We start from the raw sequence: 25005 nt of genomic DNA on the forward strand, positions 1-25005 counted from the left end.
ATTCTCATGGCACCTAACAGACTGCCATCATGCCGAGTTATTGCGCAGAGGGAGGGCCGTCATATCCACCCACAGAGACTGAGGCCATTTATGCTGTCTTAGACTCCTCGCCAGGGGTGGGCAGCATGGTGACGTTTATCTTTATCGTGATAAATTTTCTCATGCTTTCTCTGAGCATATTGTGGATATAGTCAGTGCTTAACACTCATCACCAAGTGAGCATAATTAGTCCTGTTTGATTGGATTTGGTGCAGTGCAGTTGAATAAAATCTCTGTAGTTGTAGGTTTGTTGTCGGTGTTCGTGGCGATGTCGGTGGTCTTGGCGGCGATGTCTGTTATATTTTTGTCTGGCAAGTCTTTACATTTCAGAAAAACCGTGATGTATATCGTGCATTGTAAAAATGTCATGAAGGATCATGATGTAATATTTTAGCTACATCGCCCACCCCTGCTTATGGCTGTGGGGTCCCCATCGATTCAACTCTCAATTTTCGGAACATTGGAAGGTCCAGCCTTTGCAGAGCTTGAGGGCAAAAGCTCAAAAGTAAGGAATTGGAGGGTCCGTCTCAAGCTCTGTTTACCAATCTGTAGAGCTGTGGAATAAAATCAGGCTTTGGTTATGGAGCCGTGGGTCGGGATGGCACAGATTCGAGAGCCAGTGTCTAGAAGAAAACGCTAGATTTCGTATTGGCGGAGGTAAAGAACTAAACGATTTGATTGTTTTTTAACAAGCGTAGACTGAAGTATCACCGGATTGCTTATTGCCTCATGTAGCCTAATGCCAACAAAAGAACAAGGAGGTAACTGAGGCTAAATGGCTAAAGGAGATTTACACTTATAATGACAGTTAAACTTGGTTTTTTTTAATTAATTAATTTATTTATTTATGTCTGAGACACGTGAAGCACCACCACATCTTTTTGAACTGCTGCTCAACGCGCTTAGAGGTGAACACCAACTGCCAGTTCTGTTACGTCAATAAACGGATGCAAGCGTTGGAGCGCTGGAGGCCCTTTAACTTTAAAGGGAAAAGAAATGGATCATTATTGTTTCTGGATCCACACGTTTTGGGTTGAGAAGTACACCTTCCCTTTAGGCCCAACCGATATGAAAATGTTTCAATACCGGTTTTAAGGGGCTAAAATTACCGTTAACTTTGTCCTGAAGTTGTAGAATTGAATTTTATTTTCGTAGTTCTCATTAAACAGTGCTAAATTGTCTGTGTCCGTTCTCATTTAACACTTTTTAAAACTCTAATCAGCAGAAACTCTAAAATGGCCTTAAAAAGGTATTAATTTTAGAGCTGATACCAGAGCTCCCCAGTTCATGCAGGTCAGTGTGTTTTATTTTATTATTATTTTTATTTTTTTTGTAAACCATAATTCACGCACAGCCTCTGTTTTTACGTTATGGATAATCGTCACCAGCCGTATTGATGGTCACTAACATCAGCTGATATCAGCTGTCCCATATGCCGGGCAGACCCTATTTTCCCACACGGTATCTGGTTTCTGACGCATTTGCCTGTGGTGAATGTTCCTTCCTGAATTTTTGGTGTCACTAGATCTCTGTGCCAGCTGTGGTTGTTGTGGCATGTCAGTGACTTGTAGTATATTTGCGAAACAGGAGTTTGTTCATGTGGTGTGGCTTCAAGTCAGACATCAAAAAGCTCTACAGATACTGGACTGATTACACATACTTCCTAATTATTAGTTGTTGGAGCTTGTTTACACTAGACGCTGGCTGTGATCTTGACCGTGAGTAAGACTGTGTCACAACACTCACCTGACACCTATCATTACTGACTCTGAGCAGGCTGTCATCATCCCAGAGTCACAGGACTCTTTCTGCAGGCAGGAAGGCTGATCTAACCTTTCAGGCTTTAAAGTATGTGTAGAAAGTAGAAGCAGTCACTGCACTGAGGCTGTAAAGCGAGTGTCGCAGGATGCTGTTAGAGCCGCAGGGCAGGTATGCGTCTCAGGAGTTTCATAAACATCTAAACCTTATCATTTTTCCTGATGAATGTCACTGCATGTGTTTATAAACACCAGTTACAGATTAAGACTAGTTTGAAAAAGCCTGTAAACAACCAGTAACTGCATAAAATTCATAACGAGCGGCTAAATGAATGTTATGCTGTTACCGGTCTCAGTTCCTTCATACAATTTTTAACGTAGGTATGAATGGAGGAATGCTTAACATTCTGAAATGAAGTCATTTTTACATCTCGCAAATGTTTCTGGACACTCTTATGCTAGAAACACCTTGGTAAGCACTTAGGATACCATAGCAATGCCTCGCACCGCCTTAACATCCATCTAGCATAGCACAGCAATGGTCTAGTAACACCTTAGCACCCACCTGGGACACCATAGCAATAGTCTCAACACACCTTAACACCCACCTGGGATATCACAGCAACAGCCTAGCAACACTTAAGCAACTTTGGATACTGTAGCAATGGCCTATCAACACTTTAGCGCCCACCTGGGATGCCACAGCAGTGGACTTGCGCCACCTTAGCATCACCTGGGATAGCGCAGCAATGCCTCGTGACCCCTTTGCACCCGCCTGGGAAACCACAGCAACAGCCTAGCAACATATAAGCAACTTTGGATATTGACCTAGCAACAGCTTAGCACCCACCTGGGATACTACAGCAATGCCTTGCAACAGCTTAGCACCCACCTGGGATACCACAGCAATGCAACACCATAGCAATGGCTTCACAACTCCTTGGCAGCCACCTGGGGTAATAAAGCAATAGCTTCATAACACCTTAATACCCAGCTGCGAAATCACAGCAATGGCCTTGCAATACCTTAGTGCCTGGGATGCCACAGCCATGGCCTTGAAACACTTTGAAAACAACAGCCTTCCATACAATAGCAATGGGCTAGGAACACCTTTACAACGACCTGGAACCAGCCTAGCGACCATCTAAACTATCTTAACAGCTAGTAACACCTTAGCAACCACGTAACAACTACCAGATTAAGCCCTAACAGGCCGGAGTACCATGGCAACCCTGTAGCAAACTTATAGCAAGTTTAACCTCTCTCTCTCTCTCTCTCTCTCTCTCTCTCTCTCTCTCTCTCTCTCTCTCTCTCTCTCTCTCTCTCTCTGTCTGTCTGTCTCTCTCTCTCTCTCTCTCTCTCTCTCTCTCTCTCTGTCTGTCTGTCTCTCTCTCTCTCTCTCTCTCTCTCTGTCTGTCTCTCTCTCTCTCTCTCTCTCTCTCTCTCTCTCTCTCTCTCTCTCTCTCTCTCTCTCTCTCAGGCGTTTAAGGACGAGCTGGAGGGGCTGATCCAGGAGCAGATGAATAAGGGCAATGACCCAGCCGGCCTCCTCGCCCTGCGCCAAATCGCAGACTTCTTCATGACCAGCTCCATCGCTGGCTTCTCCACCTCCCCCCTCAGTGAGTATCTGGGTGGTACCTTCCAACACCCCCGACAGACGGAGGCATTCCGCCAGTTTCCTCTTGTCTCCTGTACCTGCCCTACATCCACACAGCTCTCGGAATAAAATCTTGCAAGAGACGTGCATGAAGACAGAAAGGGAAACGGTCAGGAAAGGCCTTGCATTCCTGCATCTCTCTTTTCATCCATCACTCTATCCAGCTCTCCACGTGTGGGTCTGTTCTTCATCAGGCCTCCGCAATGCGGAACTAATCAATGGAGGGTACAGTGACTTGGAGAGAAAATCCCTTTCATTGCTCTCCAAACAGATCGGTATGCTGCTATCAGCATAACATCCGTTCTGGAATTTCAAAGTCAGCTCCAGTAGAGCTAGAATTCTGGAGATCTGTTTAAGCTGTGAACGTCGGAAGATCTACATAAACAGACCTCAAAAACGCCGGAGCTCAAAAAAAGACCCGTGGAATTCTGCAGGTTAAGTTCTAGAGTTCTTGAGATCTCCATGGACTGTAGAATTCCTGAATTCATGGGCTCCCGAATTTGCCACTAGAATTTCAGAGGTCTGAGCACTTGTATTCTGGAGGTGTGGTTTGAGCTCTAGACTTCCAGATGTCCAATTTAAACTATGGAGCTCTTGAGCTCCATTTAAGCTCTAGAATTCTTGAGAATCTCAATGGATTCTCGAACTCTCGAGAGCTGCTGTAGTCATGTATGACCTCTAGAATTCCAGAGGTCTGTGGTCTCTTTGAGCACTTGTTCTTGTGGTGTGTTTGACCTCTAGAATTCCTGGGATCTCTATGGACTCTGGAAATTCTAGAGCTCCTACATGACTTCAGGAATTCTAAAGTTTATTCATGCACTTTACCAGTATTCTGGAAGGGTGCAAATGAGCATTTAGAATGGTTTGTTTGAGCTCTAGAATTCCTTAAGTTTAGAATTTGGAGGTCTTTTGAGCTGTAGAAGTGCTAAGGTCTAGAATTCAAGGTCCACTTGAGAATGTTTTTGGGTAAACCTCTTCGTTCCTTAGAATTCAAAGTCCAGTCTAGATTGGCGTGAAGGCCATTTTAAGTTTAGGGCATTGACGCACCATGACTGAATTGACCAGACCGCTGTCGACGCTCCCAAAGAATAAACACATTAGATCAGCAGTGATTGGCTGTGCTAACTAAACAGTGGCTGTAAGTTAGTTCAGCGCAGAACATTATTCCATCATGTGGTTTCGCCTGTGGCCTCTCATTCAGCTAGCGATCGATGGCATGTAAGCGCATGCTGGCTATTTAGAGCATGTGTCTCAATTAGATTAGTATTGGCATGTTGTTCCTGGCCAGTATTGACATGCATGTGTCATTCTCAAGGTCAGTGAGACTCACTATGTCAGATGCGTGTAATGAGCGTTTACTGAGCTTCCGTTTGACCACTTGTACATAAAGCAGTAGCGCAGTCACATTGACAGTTTTCTTCTTAGTTGGACTGTTGAAACTAGTTAGATATGCCCAACTTTGTCCAGTTAAAATGGACAAACATATGTCACGTAGCTAAAGCAGTAGTAGCTGTTCTGAGGCTTGAGTTTTGTTAAAGATATTGTCGTTAATTGCTGAACAGTCAGAACTAGATATAGTTAGATAAGGTTATTTGGACAGCTGTAGCTTTTGATCTAGAACAGTACTTTGGGTTTTCATGCTGTAGATGAAGTCAACTCTTATCTGCTTTCCTGCTTTTCCCTGAACTGTATATATTCCAGTAGGCCCTTAATATGCTGGCAGAGCTCTTCAGCATGTGGCTACCAGATCAGGTGAAATCAAATGAAGCAGATGGGAAAGACGGTTGAGTTCCTATATTTGGACACAGGTCCGATTTCTCTCCTAATGTTGCCCGTCCTTCTTCTCCAGGTCTGGGCATGGTGACCCCCATCAATGACCTGTTTAGCACGGAGTCCAGCAACATGGTGAAGGGCGAGAAGCAGACGCGCTGCAAGCTGGCCAGCCTGTATCGGGTAGTGGACCTGTTCAGCTGGGCTCACTTCGCCAACTCCTACATCACTGTGAGCACCACATCACATCACGTTTGGTTTTATTGTTGAGAATGAGTTTTTATCCAGAGTTTTGGTGATTTTTCCTTTAACGTTTTAAGTGCTCATTCCCAAAAGGTTTAGCACAGAAGTCGTTGTTAAATAGTAGAGCTTCTTTTACTCTCCACTTCAGACAACTGATTCATTTTGGGCTGAGAAGTAAAGCTGCACTGTAATAAAGCGATTTTTATAGAGTCTCAGCAGGAAATCAACTTAATCTGCTTTGTTTAGCAATTGAACAACACAGCTGTTTATAGATGTTCTTGGACAGAAACACTCAAATGTGTTTTTGCTTGCGTAGGTCCGGGTCAGTAAGGAGCAAGACCACATTCTCATCATCCCCAGAGGGCTGTCCTTCGCTGAGGCCTCTGCTTCCAATCTGGTAAACACACAGCTTTGCTTTTTATTGCGCCAGGCTCGATGATGCGCATTCCGATTAATCTTGGTATTTAATTATCCAGAAAAGGGGGAATAGTGCGCAGAGGTTGCCAACTTTCTGCAGTCAATTGCTACAGACCTCCAAACTTCATGTGGCCTTCAAATCAGCTCAAGAACAGCATAGAGAGCTTCATGGAATGGGTTGGCCGAGCAGCTCCCAACTTTGTGGGAACAGTTTGGGGACGGCCCCTTCCTGCTCCAACATGACTGAGCACCAGTGCACAAAGCAGGTCCATAAAGACACGGATGAGCTGGTTTGGTGTGGAAGAACTTGACTGACCTGCACAGAGTCCTGAACTCAACCTGGTAGAACACCTTTAGGGTGAATTAGAGCGGAGACCGTGAGCCAGGCCTTCTCGTCCAACATCAGTGTCTGACCTCACACATGTGCTTCTGGAAGAGCGTTCAAAAATTCCCATGAACACACTCCTAACTTTTTTTGGAAAGCTGTCCCAGATGGCGTTATAGCTGCAGAGGGTGGGGCGATATCATATTAAACCCTATGGATTAAGAACGGGGTGTCAAGTTCATATGCGTGAAACCGGACGAGCGAATACTTTTGGAAGTATAGTGTATATCTGCGCGTCTTAATGCACAATTTGTTTATTTGTTGAAGTTATCCTACTTTTACAAAAGTTTTTCCAGTATGTTAAACTCAGCAACCGAACAAGATGCACCAACTTCAGTAGAAATATGACCTCTTTCAGTTTGTTCCCTGTAAAGGATGTGTTAACAGGTTTCATCTCGATTTTCTGGTTAGACTGTCCGTTTTTTTTTTCCCCCCACTTGATTGTTTATTGCTAAAATTGATGGTCACAGCCTAAAAGAAAAAGGTTAAGTGTTCACTTTTGAAGCCGTTTTTTTTTTTCTCTCTCTGCTTTCCTGTGCAACATTTTGAGCGATGAAATCACCAATCGGCTACTCTTTCACACCTGGAACAGAGTATTTGATTACCCGCGAACTCTGCGCTGACCTCGCGTCCTGCCCTTTAAGACGGGAAAGAACAGATCCAGATCAGCAACACACCAGTTCACCTTCAGTAACTTCTCCGCACCGGCACACATGACTGACCTCATTGAGGGGCTCGGTGATTAGATGAGTCGAGTCAGGTGTGCCGGAGCCGAAAAATATTTAACTCTTTAAATTCTTGCCAGAAGTGGAATTGCCCATCCCTGGATTAAGAATCTGAGCCTGGAGGCATGAAAACACAAGCGTTTCCTTTCATTCTGGCATCCTAATCTGAGGCTTATATCCTGTTTACCCACAGACAGGGAGTTGATACAGCACAGAATCCGATAGCTTTGAGCGCAGAGGGCTGCGTAGGTGTGTGCGCTCTGTGGCGTGATTTGGAGGGTGAAGTGTTGGCAGACCTTGAGAGAGCCCTGCGCTCTGTGTGCCAATGCTTGGCTTGCAGCTAATCAGCCGTGAGTCTCTCCATAATACCGCCGTGTCTTTGATTACCTGCAGGCCAGCATGCTGGCCAGGCATGTGTGTTCATGCCTGATGGGACGTTAATGCTTTGCCTTTCCTTGTATTGTAACTGAAGATGGTTTCAATCTATGGGAGCTCAAAGGCGCTGTTATCTGGAATCAGCTAGAGGGCTGGAATCACAATGACGATTTGATCAGTTTTGTTCTTTGAACTAGAGCTGCAAAAACAAATGTTGGGCTATTAGATAATTCATGTGAATGAATCGACTGACGGTTCTGTTCATCGAGAACTAAAGTACCAGGTGGTGCTTTATTTGGGCCTGCCCATACTTTAGAACTAGTTAATGGATAAAAGCAGTACTAAAAAAATCAATGATGTATAATGATTAATATGCATGTCAGTGTATGTATATCAGTGTTATGCTGCGGTTATAGTGCTAGTGCACTTAGAGGAGCTGTGTGAGACGTTCAGAGGTGGGTGTGGCTGTGGATACACCCACACCCCAATCAGGCATGACATTATGTCCCCGTTTCTACGCTCACTGTCCATCTTATCAGCTCCACTTACTGTATAGCTGCACTCTGTAGTTCTACAGTTACAGACTGTAGTCCATCTGTTTCTCTGATACTCTGTTACCCTGTTCTTCAGTGGTCAGGACCCCCATGGACCCTCACAGAGCAGGTACTATTTGGGTGGTGGGTCATTCTCTGCACTACAGTGACACTAACATGGTGGTGGTGTGTTAGTGTGTGTTGTGCTGGTACGTGTGGATCAGACACAGCAGTGCTGCTGGAGTTTTTAAACACTGTGTCCACTCACTGTCCACTCTATTAGACACTCCTACCCTGTCAGTCCACCTTGTAGATGTAAAGTCAGAGACGACAGCTCATCTGCTGCTGCACAGTTTGTGCTGGTCATCCTCTAGTCCTTCATCAGTGGTCACAGGATGTTGCTGGTTGGATGTTTTTGGTTGGTGGACTATTCTCAGTCCAGCAGTGACACAGAGGTGTTTTTAAAAACTCCAGCAGCACTGCTGTGTCTGATCCACTCAGACCAGCACAACACTGATGAACACACCACCACCATGTCAGTGTTACTATCAGTGTTTATTATTAAATAAATAAATAAATAAATAAATAAATAAAACTGTTTATAATTGGTCTGGATTTAGTGCAAAGCAGTACAAATATTTAATAAAATACATGGTTACAGCCTTGTAAGCGTTGACCCAGGGGTCTCAAGCTCTGCCGCTTAAAGGTCCACATTACAAAATCTCAGCAGATGTGTGGGGCAGATGTGTGGGCCAGCTGTTTTTATTTAATTTTTCCAAAACCTTTTGCCATGACCTGAACAGGCCATCGTTTATTCAGAATATGCCAAAACTGCAACAGTAAAATGGACAATGAATACTAGGTTTAAAAATAAGTCATTCTAAATAAAAAAAAAAATGTATTTAAAAACACACATCTGTGTATTTGTAACCCCTGGCCCAGAGGTTGTTGAAGGGGGACTGGGGTGGGAATGCACGCTATGTTGCAGTGCATGCTGGGGACTGTGGTGCATCTTAGGGTGAAACGGGCTGAGAAGAATAGAAAATTCAAATGATTTGCAGGCCAATTAGGACTGTCCCAGGCCTTGAGCTTGACACATGGGACTTGAAACATGGTGAGTAGCAATACAGGGTTTTTTTTTCCTGCTCCTACTGATCAGATGCATATCGTGACGCATCATGTTTTGGGAACCTTCATGAAGTATTGCGATTATTATATTTTTGCCGTATCGCCCAGCTCTGCTGAGAAGTCTAGAAGCATCGTGACTGGCTCTTTGGCCTTATTGCAGGGTTGAAGTGAACTGCTGTTTTAAACGCTGGCTCAGGACTCTTAAACATTTTTTGAATTGTAGTAAGATGGATTAGATTGTGAAACAGATGTTTGTCTCTCTTGTTTCCGTGAACAGCGCTTCCTTAATGTGTTAAACTTGACCTTTTCACCCTTTCGGCAGCTGCTGCTGTTTTGGTAGATTCTTGCTGGTCAGATGACGGCAGAACACAGAGCGTTTTAAAAGTCGTGGAAGCCTCAGGCATCCGATGGCCTTCAACAAGGGCCCTCCTTTCACGACTCGGATACCATTCAACACTGTTCCACTTTCTGTTGCTATGACGATCACGTTTGTAGCAGTCGTGCATTTAGCTTTACAGATACATGGAGTTCCCGGATAGCTCAGACTGATAAAGATCAGTCCGAGGATGAATGCTTGCGTTCTGCCAGCTGCTTTTTTAATGAGAGACCTCACAAGTCGTGCTGGTTCCACGTCTGTCGTCACGCCTCTACACAGTTGTCAGTGACAGGTGTGTGTAATACATACCTGTATAATGCTTTGACAGCGTACTGGCATTGCAGGAGATCTCGGCCCAATCCTATTTCTTCTTTTTACCCCTACCCCTGTTTTCGAGTGTCTCTTTGCCCCTTGGAACTTAGTTACAGGGGTCGTGGTTGAAATCTTCCTCTGTGAAGTGGGACCCTCAAATAAAAAGCATCGCTTCATTAACAGCTACTGGCGCTGCTCTGTAGGCGACCCTGCCCGTCTGCAGGGACAGCAGAGGAGGGGAAGGTTCAGCTCCTCACTGCTGGGCTTCAGTTACATTTTAGGGATCATACGCCTTCAAAGAGGGGGCAATTACTTATCACCGACCCCTAATTCTTCAGTGATATGAAACAGAAGTCTTTGCCAGATTCTTGAACAAATTTTCCGTTCCACCTTAAATGGTGCCCAGTTCTGGTGCCTGAGGCTATGACTGCTTGACTATTTAAGGTGGAACGGGAAAGTTATCTATCTACCTACCAAGACATCGGTGCACTACGAGCAGTTTTTATGCTTGTTATGAAGAAAAGGACCAGAATACACTGAAACAACATTAAACTAGGATCATACAGTGGTTATCATAATTGCCAAATATTGAATAAAATGCAGTATTTCAGAAAATACTCATGTGGTCTCTTGCTCAGCCATCTTTCCAGTTTTCCTTTTGTCAAAACACTGTTTAGAGTCTCAGATAAATCTGTTTGGAGGGTCACGCAGCCCCAACACTTCCCCGTACCCCTGTATCTCAACAAGAATCGGGACACCCTGCCCCTAGACGTGAGCACACAAAACCTAGGGGTGGGGCTAAGACGCAGGGGTGTGGGGTGAAATGGGGTGAAAGCTCTGTTAACATCCCTTTCAATGTTCTGTAGGACAACTGCCTTCTTTTCTCAGGTGCTGTGACGTAGAATAGCCAGTGTTCTTGGAGTTGGACACAATCAGTTCCTCTCATTCACTGGTTTTAACCTTATCTAGGTCACTGTACCACTACCTGCACTCTTCCCTCTAAGCATCCATTTCTGGTTTTTATACATCGTTTTCTATGCATTGTAATATAGTGATGCAAGGTAGCTTTAGAAAGCTTGAAATCTCAAGTTCCAATCCCACAAACCATTTTACGATACGTCGTTCACAGCAGTAACGGTCGTCTCGTTTGTAACGTAAGCACCGAATGATCGATAGCAAATCTACCAAGACGTCTTCCAAAAGCAAGTGTTGAACTAATTGTCTTGGCTAATGTGAGTCTTAACATGTTAAGCTGAGTATCAGTAACAGTCTTGTTGTTCTGTCCGGCTCTAGAGTAAGCAGGAGGTTACTGTTCTAGTCGGCCCAGGTGCAGGAGTACTTTGCCACGCTCTGAAAGAGGCCAATGAGCTAAGAAGGGAGGCTTACTGTCCGGGTTACCCTGATACCTGCAGTCCCTAAAGCACCAAGACTGGCTGTCCTGCTCCTTAGAGGAGCTCAGATGCAGATCTGTCAGGACTAAAGCTGACTTTGCTGTTGAAACTGGCTGTGAGTTGCATGTGCCGCACATTTGATTGCGTTCTGTAACCTGAGGTGGGGGACTGAGGTCCGGAGCCCAGCACAGTTAACCGTTTTCCCTGCTCCAACACTCCTAAATCTGGCAGCGAAGTTTGTTTGGGCCCGAAAATCACTAAACTGTGCAGCCCTTTGAGCCAGAGCTGTACACACCGCGGTCATGGCAATGTTCAGCGACTAGCGATCATGACCTTGATGTCATGTTATGTTGTAGTCGAGAGTTCGAGTCGTGGTCGAGTCGTGGTCAAGTCATGGACACAGTCAAGACAAAGACCGATACAAAACCAGATTACGCATTTAGTATGAGCACATCTACAGGAATAGACATAAAATAAACCAACAAAAAAGCAAAATGAATGGAGAAAATGACGCCTGCACCAGCTTGAGCTCATTGCGTTTGTTCTTTTTTTTTTTTCCCTTCCTGAAAGCCTACACATTTAAAAATAATGGTTCAAGCGTTCTTTAGTACAGAAAGTGGTTCTATATAGACCCATGAGCACTCAAAGAACCCTTTGCCCGATTGAAGGGTTTGTTGCGTCATGGAAGGGTTCTTCAGATTGATGGAAAATGTGCTAGAGATCTGTTTAGAACCTTTTTGCAGAGGGTTTTATGTAGCACCAGAAAGAGGTTCTTCTGTTTTTATGATGTCAGGCTTGCTCCAATTATAGAAGCCTTTAAGGTACTATATATAGAGCCATTTTTCAAATCGCCATCAATCTAAAGAACCCTTTGATTGTGTTCATGGTTCTGTATAAACGTTTAGTTAACAGTTTGTTTGGATAGTCCACTTCAGATGCTTTAGATACTTGGTTTACTTCCAGGTTACATTCAGCTAAAGATCTACTGAATTGACTGCTTTAACTCTGTTCTAACCCTAACTTTAACCCAAAACCTAAACCCTCACCCCAGCCCTCACCTTGGTCCTGGTCCTGATCCTAATCCTAACCCTAATCCCACCACTGTTTAGAGCCAGCTGAGCTTCAGCAGATAGTCAACAATTTGAAGATCTGTAGATGATCTGTAGGGGACTATAGTCGTCTGTCCAAATAAAGTGAGGCCGACGTTTCTTTACTAAAGAACCGTTGAAGAACCATCGTTTTTAAGTGTGTAAACAAATAGAAATGGGAGTGTGCGCTCACTATCTCAGTCACTGTTTGAGCACTGCGGAGATCACTATCTGATGTTTTGACAGTAGCTCTTTGCCTGGTGTGGGTAGATCCGGGTGATTGAGAGCGCGAGGCAGACGGCACGAGGTCGTTTTGGGTTCAGAGTGGAACTTTGGCATGCGGTGTTCTCCACGCCGTCTGCAAGCAGAGGTGAAGTAGAGGACGACTGCGGGAAGCTGAGAGAACCCGTGCTAATATACTGTACATACACACTCCCATTCCTAGAGGCCTCTTCAGACTTCATGCTGAGCGTAGGCGCTTATTTGTGTTCTGCATGGAGAAGAACCTGTTTGGCTGAGCTCGAGTCTGTGGTGTTGGCTGAAGTCCAGACAGGTGCTCTGACAGTGTTCAGGCTTCAGCTTGGCTGCTACTGTTTAGAGTTGTGCCGAGGACGAGTTCACTGCTAAAGATGGTGATCCAAGGGTTCTTTAGTAAAGGCAGTGGTTCTATATAGAAGCATGAGCACAATTGATTAAAGGGTTCATTGCATCATGGAAGTGTTTGTCAGATTGATGGAGAATGTGCTTTAGGTGGTTCTATATAGCTCCCAGAAGCATTATTCTAATGTATTGTTACTTTTTGGGCACTAAATGGAACCATTTTTCAAAAAGGTTCTACATGGAACATTCTAGGTGAAGCTCCCGGGCTGCTAAACTAGCACCATAAAAGCTAGAAGAGTTAAACTGATTAAAATTGGACCATCCGTCGGAATGAAATCGTTCTCCTTAGTTTATCAGTTACAGGTCCAGGACAGAGTCTGGGCCTATTACTGACCTCTGCCCTACAGCTTGTGGGCTGAACACCTGAAACACACCAGCACTGCAGTTCATCCTGTTGGCCACATTAAAGGGACGTTGTGGCCTAAAACTGTTATTTGTTGTGTTGTGTAGTTTCACACGGTGTCTGATTGTTGTCTGAAGACCTCGATCCCTCTACAGTCCTAGTTCCCGGTGTCTGAGCCGTGCGTAGGTTTGATGTTCGCTGAACTGCACTGGTGTTGTGGCCCGAGCAGCCCGAGGAGGAGAGGAGCCTCTAATCAGGTCCTGGTACCGGGCCGTTAGGAGCCCGAGGCCTGAAGCAGCTCAACTGCAGGGCTGTTCGTCTTTAAAGCACGTGATCTGCTTCATTACGTAACCGAGCCCTGCAGCTCTGAGGATGGCCTGCTGCTCCAGCTGTGGCTCTGAGGGCAGTGGACGGTTATTGATGAGGTATTGATGGACTGTGAGGGGCGTGCTGGGGGTCTGTTAGTGTTAATGAGGCTCGGCACACAGCAGGTTCTCTATAGAGACGCCACTGAGATCTGACACACTGCCTGACTTCTCTCTCTCTCTCTCTCTCTCTCTCTCTCTCTCTCTCTCTCTCTCTCTCTCTCTCTCTCTCTCTCTCTCTCTCTCTCTCTCTCTCTCTCGCTCTCTCTCGCTCTCTCTCGCTCTCTCTCGCTCTCTCTCGCTCTCTCTCGCTCTCTCTCGCTCTCTCTCGCTCTCTCTCGCTCGCTCGCTCGCTCGCTCGCTCGCTCGTGCTCTCTCTCTTGCTGTTGCTTGCTTTCTTTCTTTCATCTCTCTCATCACCCCCTTTTTCTCACTTTCTCCTTTCCTCCTTTTATCTTCCTCCTGTCGCCCCTTTCTGTCTTCATTTTCTTTCTTTACTGTTCTGTTTCTGTCATTCCTCCACTTCTTTCTTGCTTTTTTGTTTTATCAGTCGCTTTCTTTCTTTGTCTTTCTTGTTCTTTCACTTTTCTTCCCTCTACTTTTTTTCTTTCTTGCTGTTATTCATCCTTTCTTTTTTCTTCTCCCACTTTCTTCCCTCCTTTTACTTCTTGCTCTTTTCCTGTTTCATCCGTTTCTCTCCCTTTTTCTGTCTTCCTCCCTCCTCTCACCCCTTTTCTCCCTCTTCTTTCTTTTTTTCTTTTAAACTCTCTTCCATTCTTTCACTTTCTCTTTTACTCCTATCTTCTCTCACCCCTTCTCTTTATTCTTTCTTGTTCTGTCTTTCCTTCACTTTTTCCTTCCTGCTCTCATTTCTCTGTTCTTTCTTTTAATCGTTCTTCACCCTTTCTCTTTTCTCACTTTTTCTTTTCTCATCCTCTCCTACTCTGTCCTATTTACTGTTTTTCACTTTTTCCTTTCCCCCTTTCTTTCTCCCTCGGTCTGTCTGTCTCTCTCCCTCTGTCTCTCCCCCTCTGTCTCTCTCTCTCATTGGCTGGATGGTTTATGAAGGGCGTTTCTGTACGTTGTTGAATGTTCGGTCTCTGCAGGACGTATTTATAGAACAGCTGTAAACTAAACTACAGCACATTCGGCTATAAAGGAGGAATATTTTCCTTCCACTTTTCCATAATTTGTCCTCTGGATCTCTCATCGGCTCTCGCAGCTCTGACTGACTGCCCTTCTGACTGATCTGAGATCAGTTGTTGCTCCTCCTCTGTTGTTAGCTTCACTCTTAGGTTAAATAAAGCTGGTCGTGGATGTGTATGAAGGTCTGTACTGTAGTCTGTGGGTGGCTAAACCTGATAAGCCCCCTAATCAGCCCACCAGAAAGGAAGCATCATGGCTGATTAGCGCAGTAATGTCCCAATTAACTGCGATTTCCTCTGTTTGTATCCTGAGAGATCATTTCTGATAGAGTGCTGGTGGTCTGCAGCACTTCATTAGAACAGTGGGAATAACTCAGTAATTCTCGCTCTCTCTCTCTCTCTCTCTCTCGCTCTAGGTGAAGGTGAATATTCTGGGCGATGTGGTGGATCAGGGCTCCACTAACCTGCAGATCGATCCATCTGGGTTCAGCCCTCACGCTGCCATCTACTCCATGAGGCCAGACGTGCGCTGCATCATCCACATACACACCCCTGCTGTAGCAGCCGTGAGTAGCCCTGGACTGATGCTGACCGTCAGATGTTTTACAAGCATTTCGGCTACAGACTGTGTTCACACTGAACCCCTTCCTGTTTCATTGCCATTGAATTCCCACTCAAAAGTGTATGTGTAAAAGCGGCTTAACGTTTTCTCCCTTAACCAATAGTTACAGATGAAAGCGAATGCTCATTCAGTGACGATTAAAAATGCATTTCATTTAGAAAAGTAGAAAATTCACTGCCCTCCACCCTCCACCATAGTAAACAACTGAAGGTTTATGGACTTTTAGGTCAAGATCTCATATTTAACGTAGTGTTCTTTCGCCCTGCTCTCGTTTCATGAGGTCTCTCTCCATAACCATTTAGGTTTCGTCTATGAAGTGTGGTCTGCTGCCCATCTCTCAGGAGTCCCTGATTCTGGGGGATGTCGCCTACTTCAACTACCAGGGCAGCCTGGACGAACAAGAGGAGAGAGTGGAGCTCCAGAAAGCGCTCGGCCCTTCAGCTAAGGTACAAACATGACGTAATGCGTCTGCGTGTGCTTCAGCTTAGGCCTGACTATTTTATTCAATTGTAATCCTTTTTGTTTGTTTTTTATGTGTATTGTATTAGAATTGAAATTCCTCCTTTCACACAGATTTTACAATACTAAAATCTACTTAAATCAAGATGAACATGTAAAAGCTGTCTATAATCCTCAAACCACTCAAACACTCTATACAGTGCGAATACTATTTCACGATGGATTTATTACAGTATTGGATCACATCCATTCTTTTTTTCCCCTCCCATATTTAATCCAACACCTTCACCATCAGCCAGACTCTGATACCTGTTGATACAGATATGATCAAATATTGATTAAATTCTTACATTGCATGACTTGCAATATCTCCCTCCGCAAGTAAAGGAAAAACTCTGATGTGCTGGATGTTAAGGGGCAAATGAAAACTTTGTGTCTGTGTTTTGCAGGTGCTGGTTCTGAGGAACCACGGTGTGGTGGCTTTGGGGGAGACCATTGAAGAGGCCTTCCACTACACTTATACTGCCCAGCTCGCCTGCGAGATCCAGGTTAGACTCTCATGTCACAACATGGCAAAAATAGCATCACGATTCTTCAGGATCGGGGGATCGGGTATTATTATAGCGCAGTGGGGACAAAAGAGCATGAATTCCAGTCTGAGCGTTCACATTAAGGTCGCATGACCGTGAATCTGATTCGTGTCTGATTTCATGTGCTTTTTTCCACTGTGCTGGTGGCATCATTCAGCGTTACCATGGCAGCAGCGCCGAACAGACGTTAAAGCCTGTAAACGGTGGAAAAGCAGCTCGTCTCCCCTTTTTATCCTCCGTCTGGCTTTAATAATGAAGCTGAGAGCTGATCAGAGTTAATGATCTTCTCAGCGAAGCTCGTTCTGCTCGTTAGTTTGTGCTGATGATGCAGTGATTCAGTCACGTGACGTTACTGAGGAGGAGGAGCTCATGAGGTCATTTCAGGACACTAGTTCATCACATTAATGACGGATTTGAGTCTCTTACCTAAACGAGTGAGAACCACTGAGTCAGAGATCGGATTTGAGCAACTAGGGCTATAATATGAATGTAGCTTAAGAAGCTTGGGTCAGATTTGAAAAGGTCAGATTTGTGTCCACACAGCTCTGAAAACATCAGATCTGAGTCGCATTAGAGCATAAAAATGGGATTTGCGCCACGTCAGCCTGACAACGTGAACATTTTTCCTGACATTGGACATGAAATAATGCCGTGGCAACAATTAAAACCTATTCCAGTGTAAAAAATGAAGTATTTAGTGAAAATAGGAACGGGATGAAATGTTACAGTTGGGGAAAAATAAATGAATTAAAAAAGCTATTTGGCAACCAAGCTATTTGTTATCGTGGCTTTTATGCAGTTAATGTTTCTTTATATGATCATTATTCTCAGTACATTTGAAACATTCTCAAAAAAGCATATGATGCCATTTGTCATGTAAACAGTAACAGCCTCGTGCTGCCCACCCCTAGTGTCCTGTTTCAGTTGCTTACGCTATATGAGGGCATTGCGTAATGCGGTGGGGTTGGTGCCAGGATTTTTCTCTAGCTCTTTTCCTCTCTTTTCTCCCCAACTCCCTCCTTCTCCCTCCTTTTCAGCCTCTTGTTTCTCATGTTAGAAGAACAGACACAAACAGTGTGTGTTCACTACATAGGAATGCACTAGCATGTGCTTTGTTGAAGAGAATTTTGGGGGAGTTTTGCCTCTTTTCTAACAATAGGGCAAAATCCCAGCTTGGAACCGAAGCTCTGGGGCAAAACAAAGTATTAAAGTACACGCCTAAGCCTGCTGCATTTCCACAACCAAAAATAAACTCCACGCCTGTGTTTATGTGGCTGAAGAGAAGCGTTTTGATTTGGTTGAATGTGAAGGTGCCAGTCAGTGTTCTGTGGAGTAATGCAATAAAAGAACCACTTCGGTTCCATAATAGGCATTTGGATTTAAGTTAATGAGCTGCACAACTGTGGAAAACCTTTTGAGCTTAGCAAATTAAGGTTCTCTACCATTTCTCTCAAAGCTAAGAATCATTTAGAGGCCTTTTTCTTAAGAGTATGTATGTGTATATATAAGTGGGAATAACTCATATCTCTCTCCCTCTCCCTCTCCCTCTCTCTGTCTCTGTCTCTCTCTCTCTGTCTCTCTCCCTCCCTCCCCCCACAGGTGAATGCATTCTCCTGTGCTGGAGGAGTGGAAAACCTGATTGTGTTGGATTTAGAGAAGTATAGGTCTCGGACGCAGGGCGTGGCTGAGGTCGGCGTCAACTTGGGCTCCCATCACAAGTGGAAAATCGGAGAACTGGAGTTTGAGTCCCTCATGAGGATGCTGGACAACCTGGTATGTGTGCTGACAGTTTCACTTTGGCTAAAGCAGCACGGTTTCAGTCTCGTAATGACAGCGTGACTATAGCAGCATTCATGGAGCTGAAAGGGAAACAAGGGAGGAACAGCAGACTGAGGCAGCTGGATGCATCTCGGATGAGTCAACTGCGTCCGTGTTCCCAGCGATGGTGGCTCTGCAAGCCGTACTTTTTTCCTTGGTAGAGGTGAGGAGTGGCCCCACAGAGCAGGGAGGGAATTTTACCCCAACCAGTTTTCGAGTGTCGCCTTGCTCCTTGGAACTGAGTTACAGGGGTCGTGGTTGAGATCTTCCTCTATGAAATGAGACCCTCAAATAAAGAGCATCACTTCATTATCAGCTACTAGCGCTGCTCTGCCCTTCTGCAGTGACAGCAGAGGAGGGGAAAGTTCAGCTCCTCCTTACATTTAGGGTATCATATGCCTTCAAAGGGGGGGTGGCAATTATTTATCGCCCACCACTAATTCTTCAGTGATATGAAGCTGAAGTCAGATATTCTCCAGATTCTTGTTGAATTTTCCTTTTTTAAGCTCCACTTTTTTTAAGTGGAGAAGCAGTTCTGCTAACTTTTCTACATGACCTACAAAAGCCACACACACAGATTTGGAATATTTGGTGAATGTTTCTTTTGTATGGTAAAAATGACGAAGATATGATGAACTCCAGCCCCATCCCGTTTTGCATAATTGTACTCGGGCATGAATGTGGTTTTTAAATGAATTTATGATGATATTCCAGCAGATTTCCATTTTTATGACAATCGACATCAAACACTTAGCATAGCATTTCAAGCCAGCACTTTGAACAGAAGTTCAAAATGCTCAGTGTGTGTAGCTTTTATATCTGTCTTGAACCAGCCAAACGATTTAATCTCACCAGCGTGATCTTTATTCTCACGTGACGTCACACTGTATAGTCGTCATTTTAGGGACTGAATCAGGGAGTGACTGCGCTGCATGACGCCTTCAATCAGCTGTGCTTTGCGAACGATTCACCTGCAGGACGCGACAGAAGCCCAGAGACGAGAGACTCACAGACCTTTAATTCATTGTTTTCACTCCAGGTTTGGAGCCCCTGCACTGTATAGTTCAGTGTTCCTCTCTGCTGTTCACCTCGTTCAGCTCCAGACGGGATTAATTAGCTAATAATGTCAGGAATTTTAACCAGGAAACCCAGTTATACAGTTCAGGGGTTTCAGGACTGGAGCTGAACTCTGAACTAACTGCACCAGCAAACTTACAGAATCACGTCTGTAGAGATACGACGTCGTTTTCCGTCCCACGACATTCAGTCTGATATTTAACGCTTATGTTCCTCCATTCAAACCTCATTTAAATCTCTCTTCCGCTGATGTGTTGACTCTGCCTGTTTTCTTCGGCAGGGTTACCGGACGGGCTATGCTTATCGGCACCCAATCGTGCGGGACAAGCCGCGGCACAAGAGCGAAGTGGAGATCCCGGCCACGGTGACTGCTTTCTCGTTTGATGAGGACGAGGTACCGCGCCTCCCCTTCAAGCTTCTGCAGCAGCGGCAGCAGAGAGAGAAAACCCGCTGGCTCAACTCCCCCAACTGCTACACCAAGGTCAACGTGGCTGACGGGAGCAGCGAGGAGAGCGTGCGCGTCAGGACCATGGTAAGCTTTTCAGAAAGCCTGATTTTCAACAGGTCACCCAACTTTGGACTACAAAGCTTAGCTTGCACCCTTAATCGCAGCTTTTGATTTGGTGTACATGTTATTGAGGACACTTTTCGTGTGCTTTTCTGTTTGCTTACTACACCGTAAGTATTGAGACACCCCTCCCAAATGGTAAACTCTGGCTGCTTAGCTACTTTAAGATGTGTGCCCCTTGCTAAAGAAGGCTTCAGGCGCACACGTACAGCTCAGTAGAAAAACATCGACCAATAGAATGGCAGCACATCAGTCTAAGGTCACTGTGGCCAATGCCAAGCATCACCGAGAGGGATGTGCAGCCTCCCAGCATTGGACCGTGGAGCCGAGTGATGCCATCCAGTACCTTTAGTGTGAGCTGGAGAGATCCATAGATCATCCAACATCAGTACCTGAGCTCACTAATGCTCTTGTGGCTGACTGCAATCAGATCCTCACAGCGGTGTTCCAACATCTAGTTTAAAGCCTTCTCTGAGCATTAGGTGCTGTTACTGCTGCCAAAAAAGGGCAGACTCACTATAAACACCCTTGATTTCAGAGGAAACACTGGTTTAGCAGGTGTCTACAAACTTTTGGACAGTATGTGTGTTAGCCTGGCTTATAGCACTGTAATTGGTCAGTTAAGAGTGAAAGCATGGCCAGCTAAGTGTAGCATGACGGTGACCGAGCAGTTTCATTTTGGCCTACATCTTATGAGATTGTGCTCATAAGTAGAACGCTGTTAAGTAGAACGCTGTCACTTCATTTCACATTATATATTGTAAAACTGAATACATAAACCGAAAATAAAATGCCGTTTTGGGACTTCTTAATATGAACGCTGCAAGTTTGTGTGCGCTTGTAAGAACTGAAGCTTCATCCAAATGGACGGTCATGAACCGTTCGGCTGCACAGACTGGCTTGTGGGCGTGTCTGGCAGTGTCTGTGCACATCAGTTAGTTGGGCTGGTTTAGTGACGCCCTCTAGTGGCTTCTAGTGGAAGTGCACAGATTTTTCCAAAGTCCCTACATATGTAAATAGTTTAGATGTAAATTGAGTGGTTTGATGTAAAATGGTTCATTGCAGAAAAGCTTGTACTTGGATTTCTTTACAGTGGTGGTGATGGGGACCAGATGTCTGAAGAGTTTGACTGTAAAAGTGCCTCCAGTTAGATGTTCACATGCAATTTTTGCATTCTTTATATACAAATATGTACAAATATGGTGGCGAGGTATATGCGTGTATTGTATATCGCAATGGTACCTTTTGTAATTTTGTAATTGTTTTTAAAGAAGTACCACTTTCGTACTGTCAACACTACACGTAAAGACTCATGAAGGGGCTCACTGGTGGTTTTGGATAGTAAATAAAATGGCTATATTTGTGTTGACATTTGCCACGTATGGTTGCCATCACCACTGTAAACAAATGTTACAAAGTCTGCAAGTTTCTCTACAAATTAACCGTTTCACACCAGCCACTCTGAATGACTTTACATCTTAATGGTACCACTTTAAATTCAGACTACCCTCATGAAGTGTTTATGAATGTTGAGTTTGGTTAGGGAACCAGCCTTGCGACCAGAAGGTCACCGGTTCCATCCCCTGAGCCCTTGAGCAAGACGCCTAACCCCCAACTGCTCCCCAGGCGCTGCAGATAGGGCTGCCCACCACTCTGGGCAAGAGTGCTTACTGCCCCCTAGTGTGTGTTCACTACTGTGTATGTGGTGTCTCACTGCATGGATGGGTTAAATTGCGGAGGTGAAATTTCCCCATTGTGGGACTAATAAGGGTCACTTATTAGGTCATAAATTAACACTATTAAAACAAGAAAATGTATTGCTAAGCAGTTCTAACACATTAATAAATCAGGGCAAAGCTAAACTGATATCTGGTGGATAAGAATTTTTGATGAGTAAGATCAGTGAACATCAAAATCAGGTTTAAATGTATAAATGAGTGGCTTCACTATTTATAACCTTATTAATAATCATTAATTAACTCGTCTTAAACAGTCTCATGAATGCTTTAAGGGTTGTTTTAAAGTGGTACCATCTGAACCATTGAATTATGGAGGGGGGAATGGGTAGAAGCTGCCGTGCTCCTTCATAATTAAAGCCTGAATTTCTTCTCGCTCTCTCTTAGTGGATGAAGTCTGAAGACGGCAGCTCCAGCAGTGGCACCCCGATTCGCATCGAAGACCCCAACCAGTTTGTCCCCCTCAACACGAACCCCAGTGAGGTTCTTGAGAAGAGAAATAAAGTAGGTCTCTCTTTCTGCTGTGCCGTTTCTCCAGCAGTCCGTCCCTTTCAGCCGAGTTCTCCTCTTTGTGTTTTAAATGGTGCCTGAGTGTGTTGGGTTCTCCCCAGCAGCAGTGGTTGCTGATATGGTACTGATTAGCTCATATAGCGTGTATTGATTCTGAGCCTTTGTCTCTCTCGTGGTGCTGAACCCATTTCCTCATTTTTCCCTTTCAGATCAGAGAGCAGAACCGCTATGACATGATGTCTGCTGGGCCACAATCTCAAAAGCTGGCTGGCATTGTCGTGGAGAGACCGCCGGTACGTACGGCAGCACTGTTAAAAGCACTGCGTTACCCAGAACTCTCTGTTCTGAATTGGGACAGAGTATTGAGCCTGCAGTTCTCATGTCCTCTGCTAGGGGGAGCCAAACTCCAGCTTTCGGAAGGCATTTCAAAGGGTTGTTTGTGTTAAGCTGCACCTGAAAAATACACAGGCTGCCCAATATGGCTAAATATTATACTGGCTTTGCGGCATGCCTGACAATATATTAAAGACACTGGGAAACCTGGCCTGCTTTATTTTGAGCAGAAATATTTCTGCTTGTTGGATGTGATTAACTCAGTATAATGCAAAAGGAAGAACTGTGATTGGTCAGAATGTTCCCAGTGCATGATGAAACTTCATTGGGTATAGACTTATTTGCATGTTGCAGACTTTTATTTATAGACCTTTTATTGAGAGGATGATTAAATACATGGTGATTGAAAAAGATTCGCCTGAAAATGATTTCACTTCTAAATCTTTACAGATCAGTGCAGTGAACTGTAAACGGTTTAAATGAGCGTAAAGTTTATGTAATTCTACAAGGTCTCAGTCTGAACCTCCTCCAGCTGTACGGACGACATCAACACCACAGCCAAACTCATCCCGTACTGGACTGAGCGTGTCGGGCGTCGCTGCTCTCACGGCTCTTTCGGTGCGATTTCGGGGATCGTCCAGTGCTGTGGAGCCAACGCCGAACGCACTGAGCTGTTGGAGCTTCACTGCCCATGAAAACCACATTGCACAGTTCACTTTTATTGACGTGGAGAACGCAGAACGCTTTCTGCTCAGGGGTCTCATCTCCAGTCAGACTGAAGGGAGCCAGTCAGAAACTCTGACCTCCTCTTACAGTTGGATTGTGATTGGTTCCTCGGCGCCTCACGGTTGTAAAAGTATGGCGTTTTAAAATGGGATGAATCTTTTTGAATCGCCCTGTATTTGTGCAGTTTTTATTATTCGTTAAGTTGCTGCTAACTGGCTTAATGAGTGAGTGAGTGCTAATGTGGCTGTGTTTTGCCTTAAAGGAGCCGTCCTCTGCAAAGGTAACGTGGCTTCAGAATTTTTGTTGGATGCTGCTTGCAGTGTTTTTATGACTAGTCAGCCGAGTCATAAAAACAGCGTCTCTTGTTCGTTTTTGCCGGGCTGCCAGCCAAGAATGTTGAGTGTACTGTCTGGCCACTGGGGACTGACAATATTGACAGTAGTGTCTGTTTACTGCCACAATAAGAGGGAGGAGTAGGTTAATATTGCTTAGGTAGGTTAATAAACGACTTGATCACTTAATCATTGGTGGCTGTTGATGCATATAGATAATCTGCATAAAGAAATCAGATTTTATTTGACTAGTTAATTGGCTTTGTTTGTGGATAAATGTTTACCTCCAGTTTTCATGAAAGTGTCCGTACTATTTATGATGCTCAAGGGTCGGAGTTTAGTTTCTGACTGAACTCGTTCTGACTAGTTTCTGACGTGGTCCCCCCTGGCTGCCTTGGCAGTCCGGCTAAACTAGGCTTGTGTTCAAAGTCTCAAATCAGAAATTGCTGAAACTGAGCTCTCAGATTTCAGTAAGTGTGCTGTATCTACTGTATATCTTTGGCGTATATGATTGGCTAAAATTTACTGATGTATTGAAAGACAATAATAGAATAAGTTGTTGCAATATTGAAATAATAGCTGATAATTACAGCCTAGAATTTACCGATTTATTTTATTTATTTATTTATTTTTAAGCTTTCACTCACGCTGGGCCCTATCCATGCTTTTAGTGAGCGTCAAGTGGCAATCTTAGGGGCCCAAGCACCCCTCTTTTATAGAGCCAAAAAATTCTTATTAGAACACAATTTTTTTCCTCCTTCTATGAACAAGAGGTATTGTTGGTGAGGTATCTCAGGTGTTGGCACAGTTTCACACACCTTGATATTTTGAGCAGTAGATTAACATGCATCAAAATACATGGAAAGCGGAACAGGTTCTTAATGTGGCTTGTTCTTTGTGATTGTACTTGTACTTGAATTAAATAGTTTATTAATTGGTTTATATTCGTGTTCCTGTTAAAAGTGCTAAATTTCAGAATCATTGAGCCATCTTTAGGGTTTCTTTAAGGATTGTGTTGCAAACATTCAGCTTTTTTGTTCTTTTGTGAAACACAAACACGTTTTCTGAGTCGCTTATCCTCATGGGTTATGGGTGGTGCCGGAGCGTATCCTAGGGGTCTTTGGGCGGTAGTCAGAATACACCCTGAACAGGTTGCCAGTCAATCTCTGGGCTCATATCAATCATAATTTTTTAATTTAAATTTTTTTTTTTATTTTATTAGCCTAGACGTTCTATATGAGAGCACTCCTAGGTTTAGATACTACAACAATAAGTGGCCTGACAGTTTTCAGTTCTCAAACAGTTTCAACAATTGTTAATATTAGACGTTTGCATGGTGTTCACTGAAGTTATTAGTTGACCATGTTTGATATCTGCCACTGATTTGGGGCCTGAAGTTTGGAAATGCAGCATTGAGTGTACTCTGTGTGTGTGTGTTTTTAGTTTTGGTTGTTGTTTTGCACCATTATTGTTTTTGTCTCAAGTAATGTTCGCTTGCCTAACCAGTTTGGTTGGGTGTTTTTTG

The 25005-nt window shown here is 44.3% G+C and overlaps 1 protein-coding gene across 5 annotated transcripts in view; it reads left to right on the forward strand.

Moving 5' to 3' along the window:
• add3a (adducin 3 (gamma) a) overlaps positions 1 to 25005 on the forward strand; it is a 178464-nt gene that overhangs the window by 141004 nt on the left and 12455 nt on the right. For 3 of the 5 annotated variants that reach the window (XM_037534541.1, XM_037534540.1, XM_037534543.1), the window contains 11 exons: positions 3277 to 3415; positions 5303 to 5454; positions 5783 to 5863; positions 15126 to 15275; positions 15634 to 15777; positions 16240 to 16338; positions 17980 to 18153; positions 19556 to 19807; positions 21967 to 22083; positions 22299 to 22382; positions 23411 to 23428. In XM_037534541.1, coding sequence (XP_037390438.1) covers positions 3277 to 3415; positions 5303 to 5454; positions 5783 to 5863; positions 15126 to 15275; positions 15634 to 15777; positions 16240 to 16338; positions 17980 to 18153; positions 19556 to 19807; positions 21967 to 22083; positions 22299 to 22382; positions 23411 to 23428 — 1410 coding nt within the window. The remainder of the gene's footprint in view (positions 1 to 3276; positions 3416 to 5302; positions 5455 to 5782; positions 5864 to 15125; positions 15276 to 15633; positions 15778 to 16239; positions 16339 to 17979; positions 18154 to 19555; positions 19808 to 21966; positions 22084 to 22298; positions 22383 to 23410; positions 23429 to 25005) is intronic. The other 2 variants (XM_037534542.1, XM_037534544.1) reach the window with 1 other exon arrangement.

The sequence above is a fragment of the Pygocentrus nattereri genome, chromosome 25, assembly GCF_015220715.1.
Source record: "Pygocentrus nattereri isolate fPygNat1 chromosome 25, fPygNat1.pri, whole genome shotgun sequence".
Lineage (NCBI taxonomy): Eukaryota > Metazoa > Chordata > Actinopteri > Characiformes > Serrasalmidae > Pygocentrus > Pygocentrus nattereri.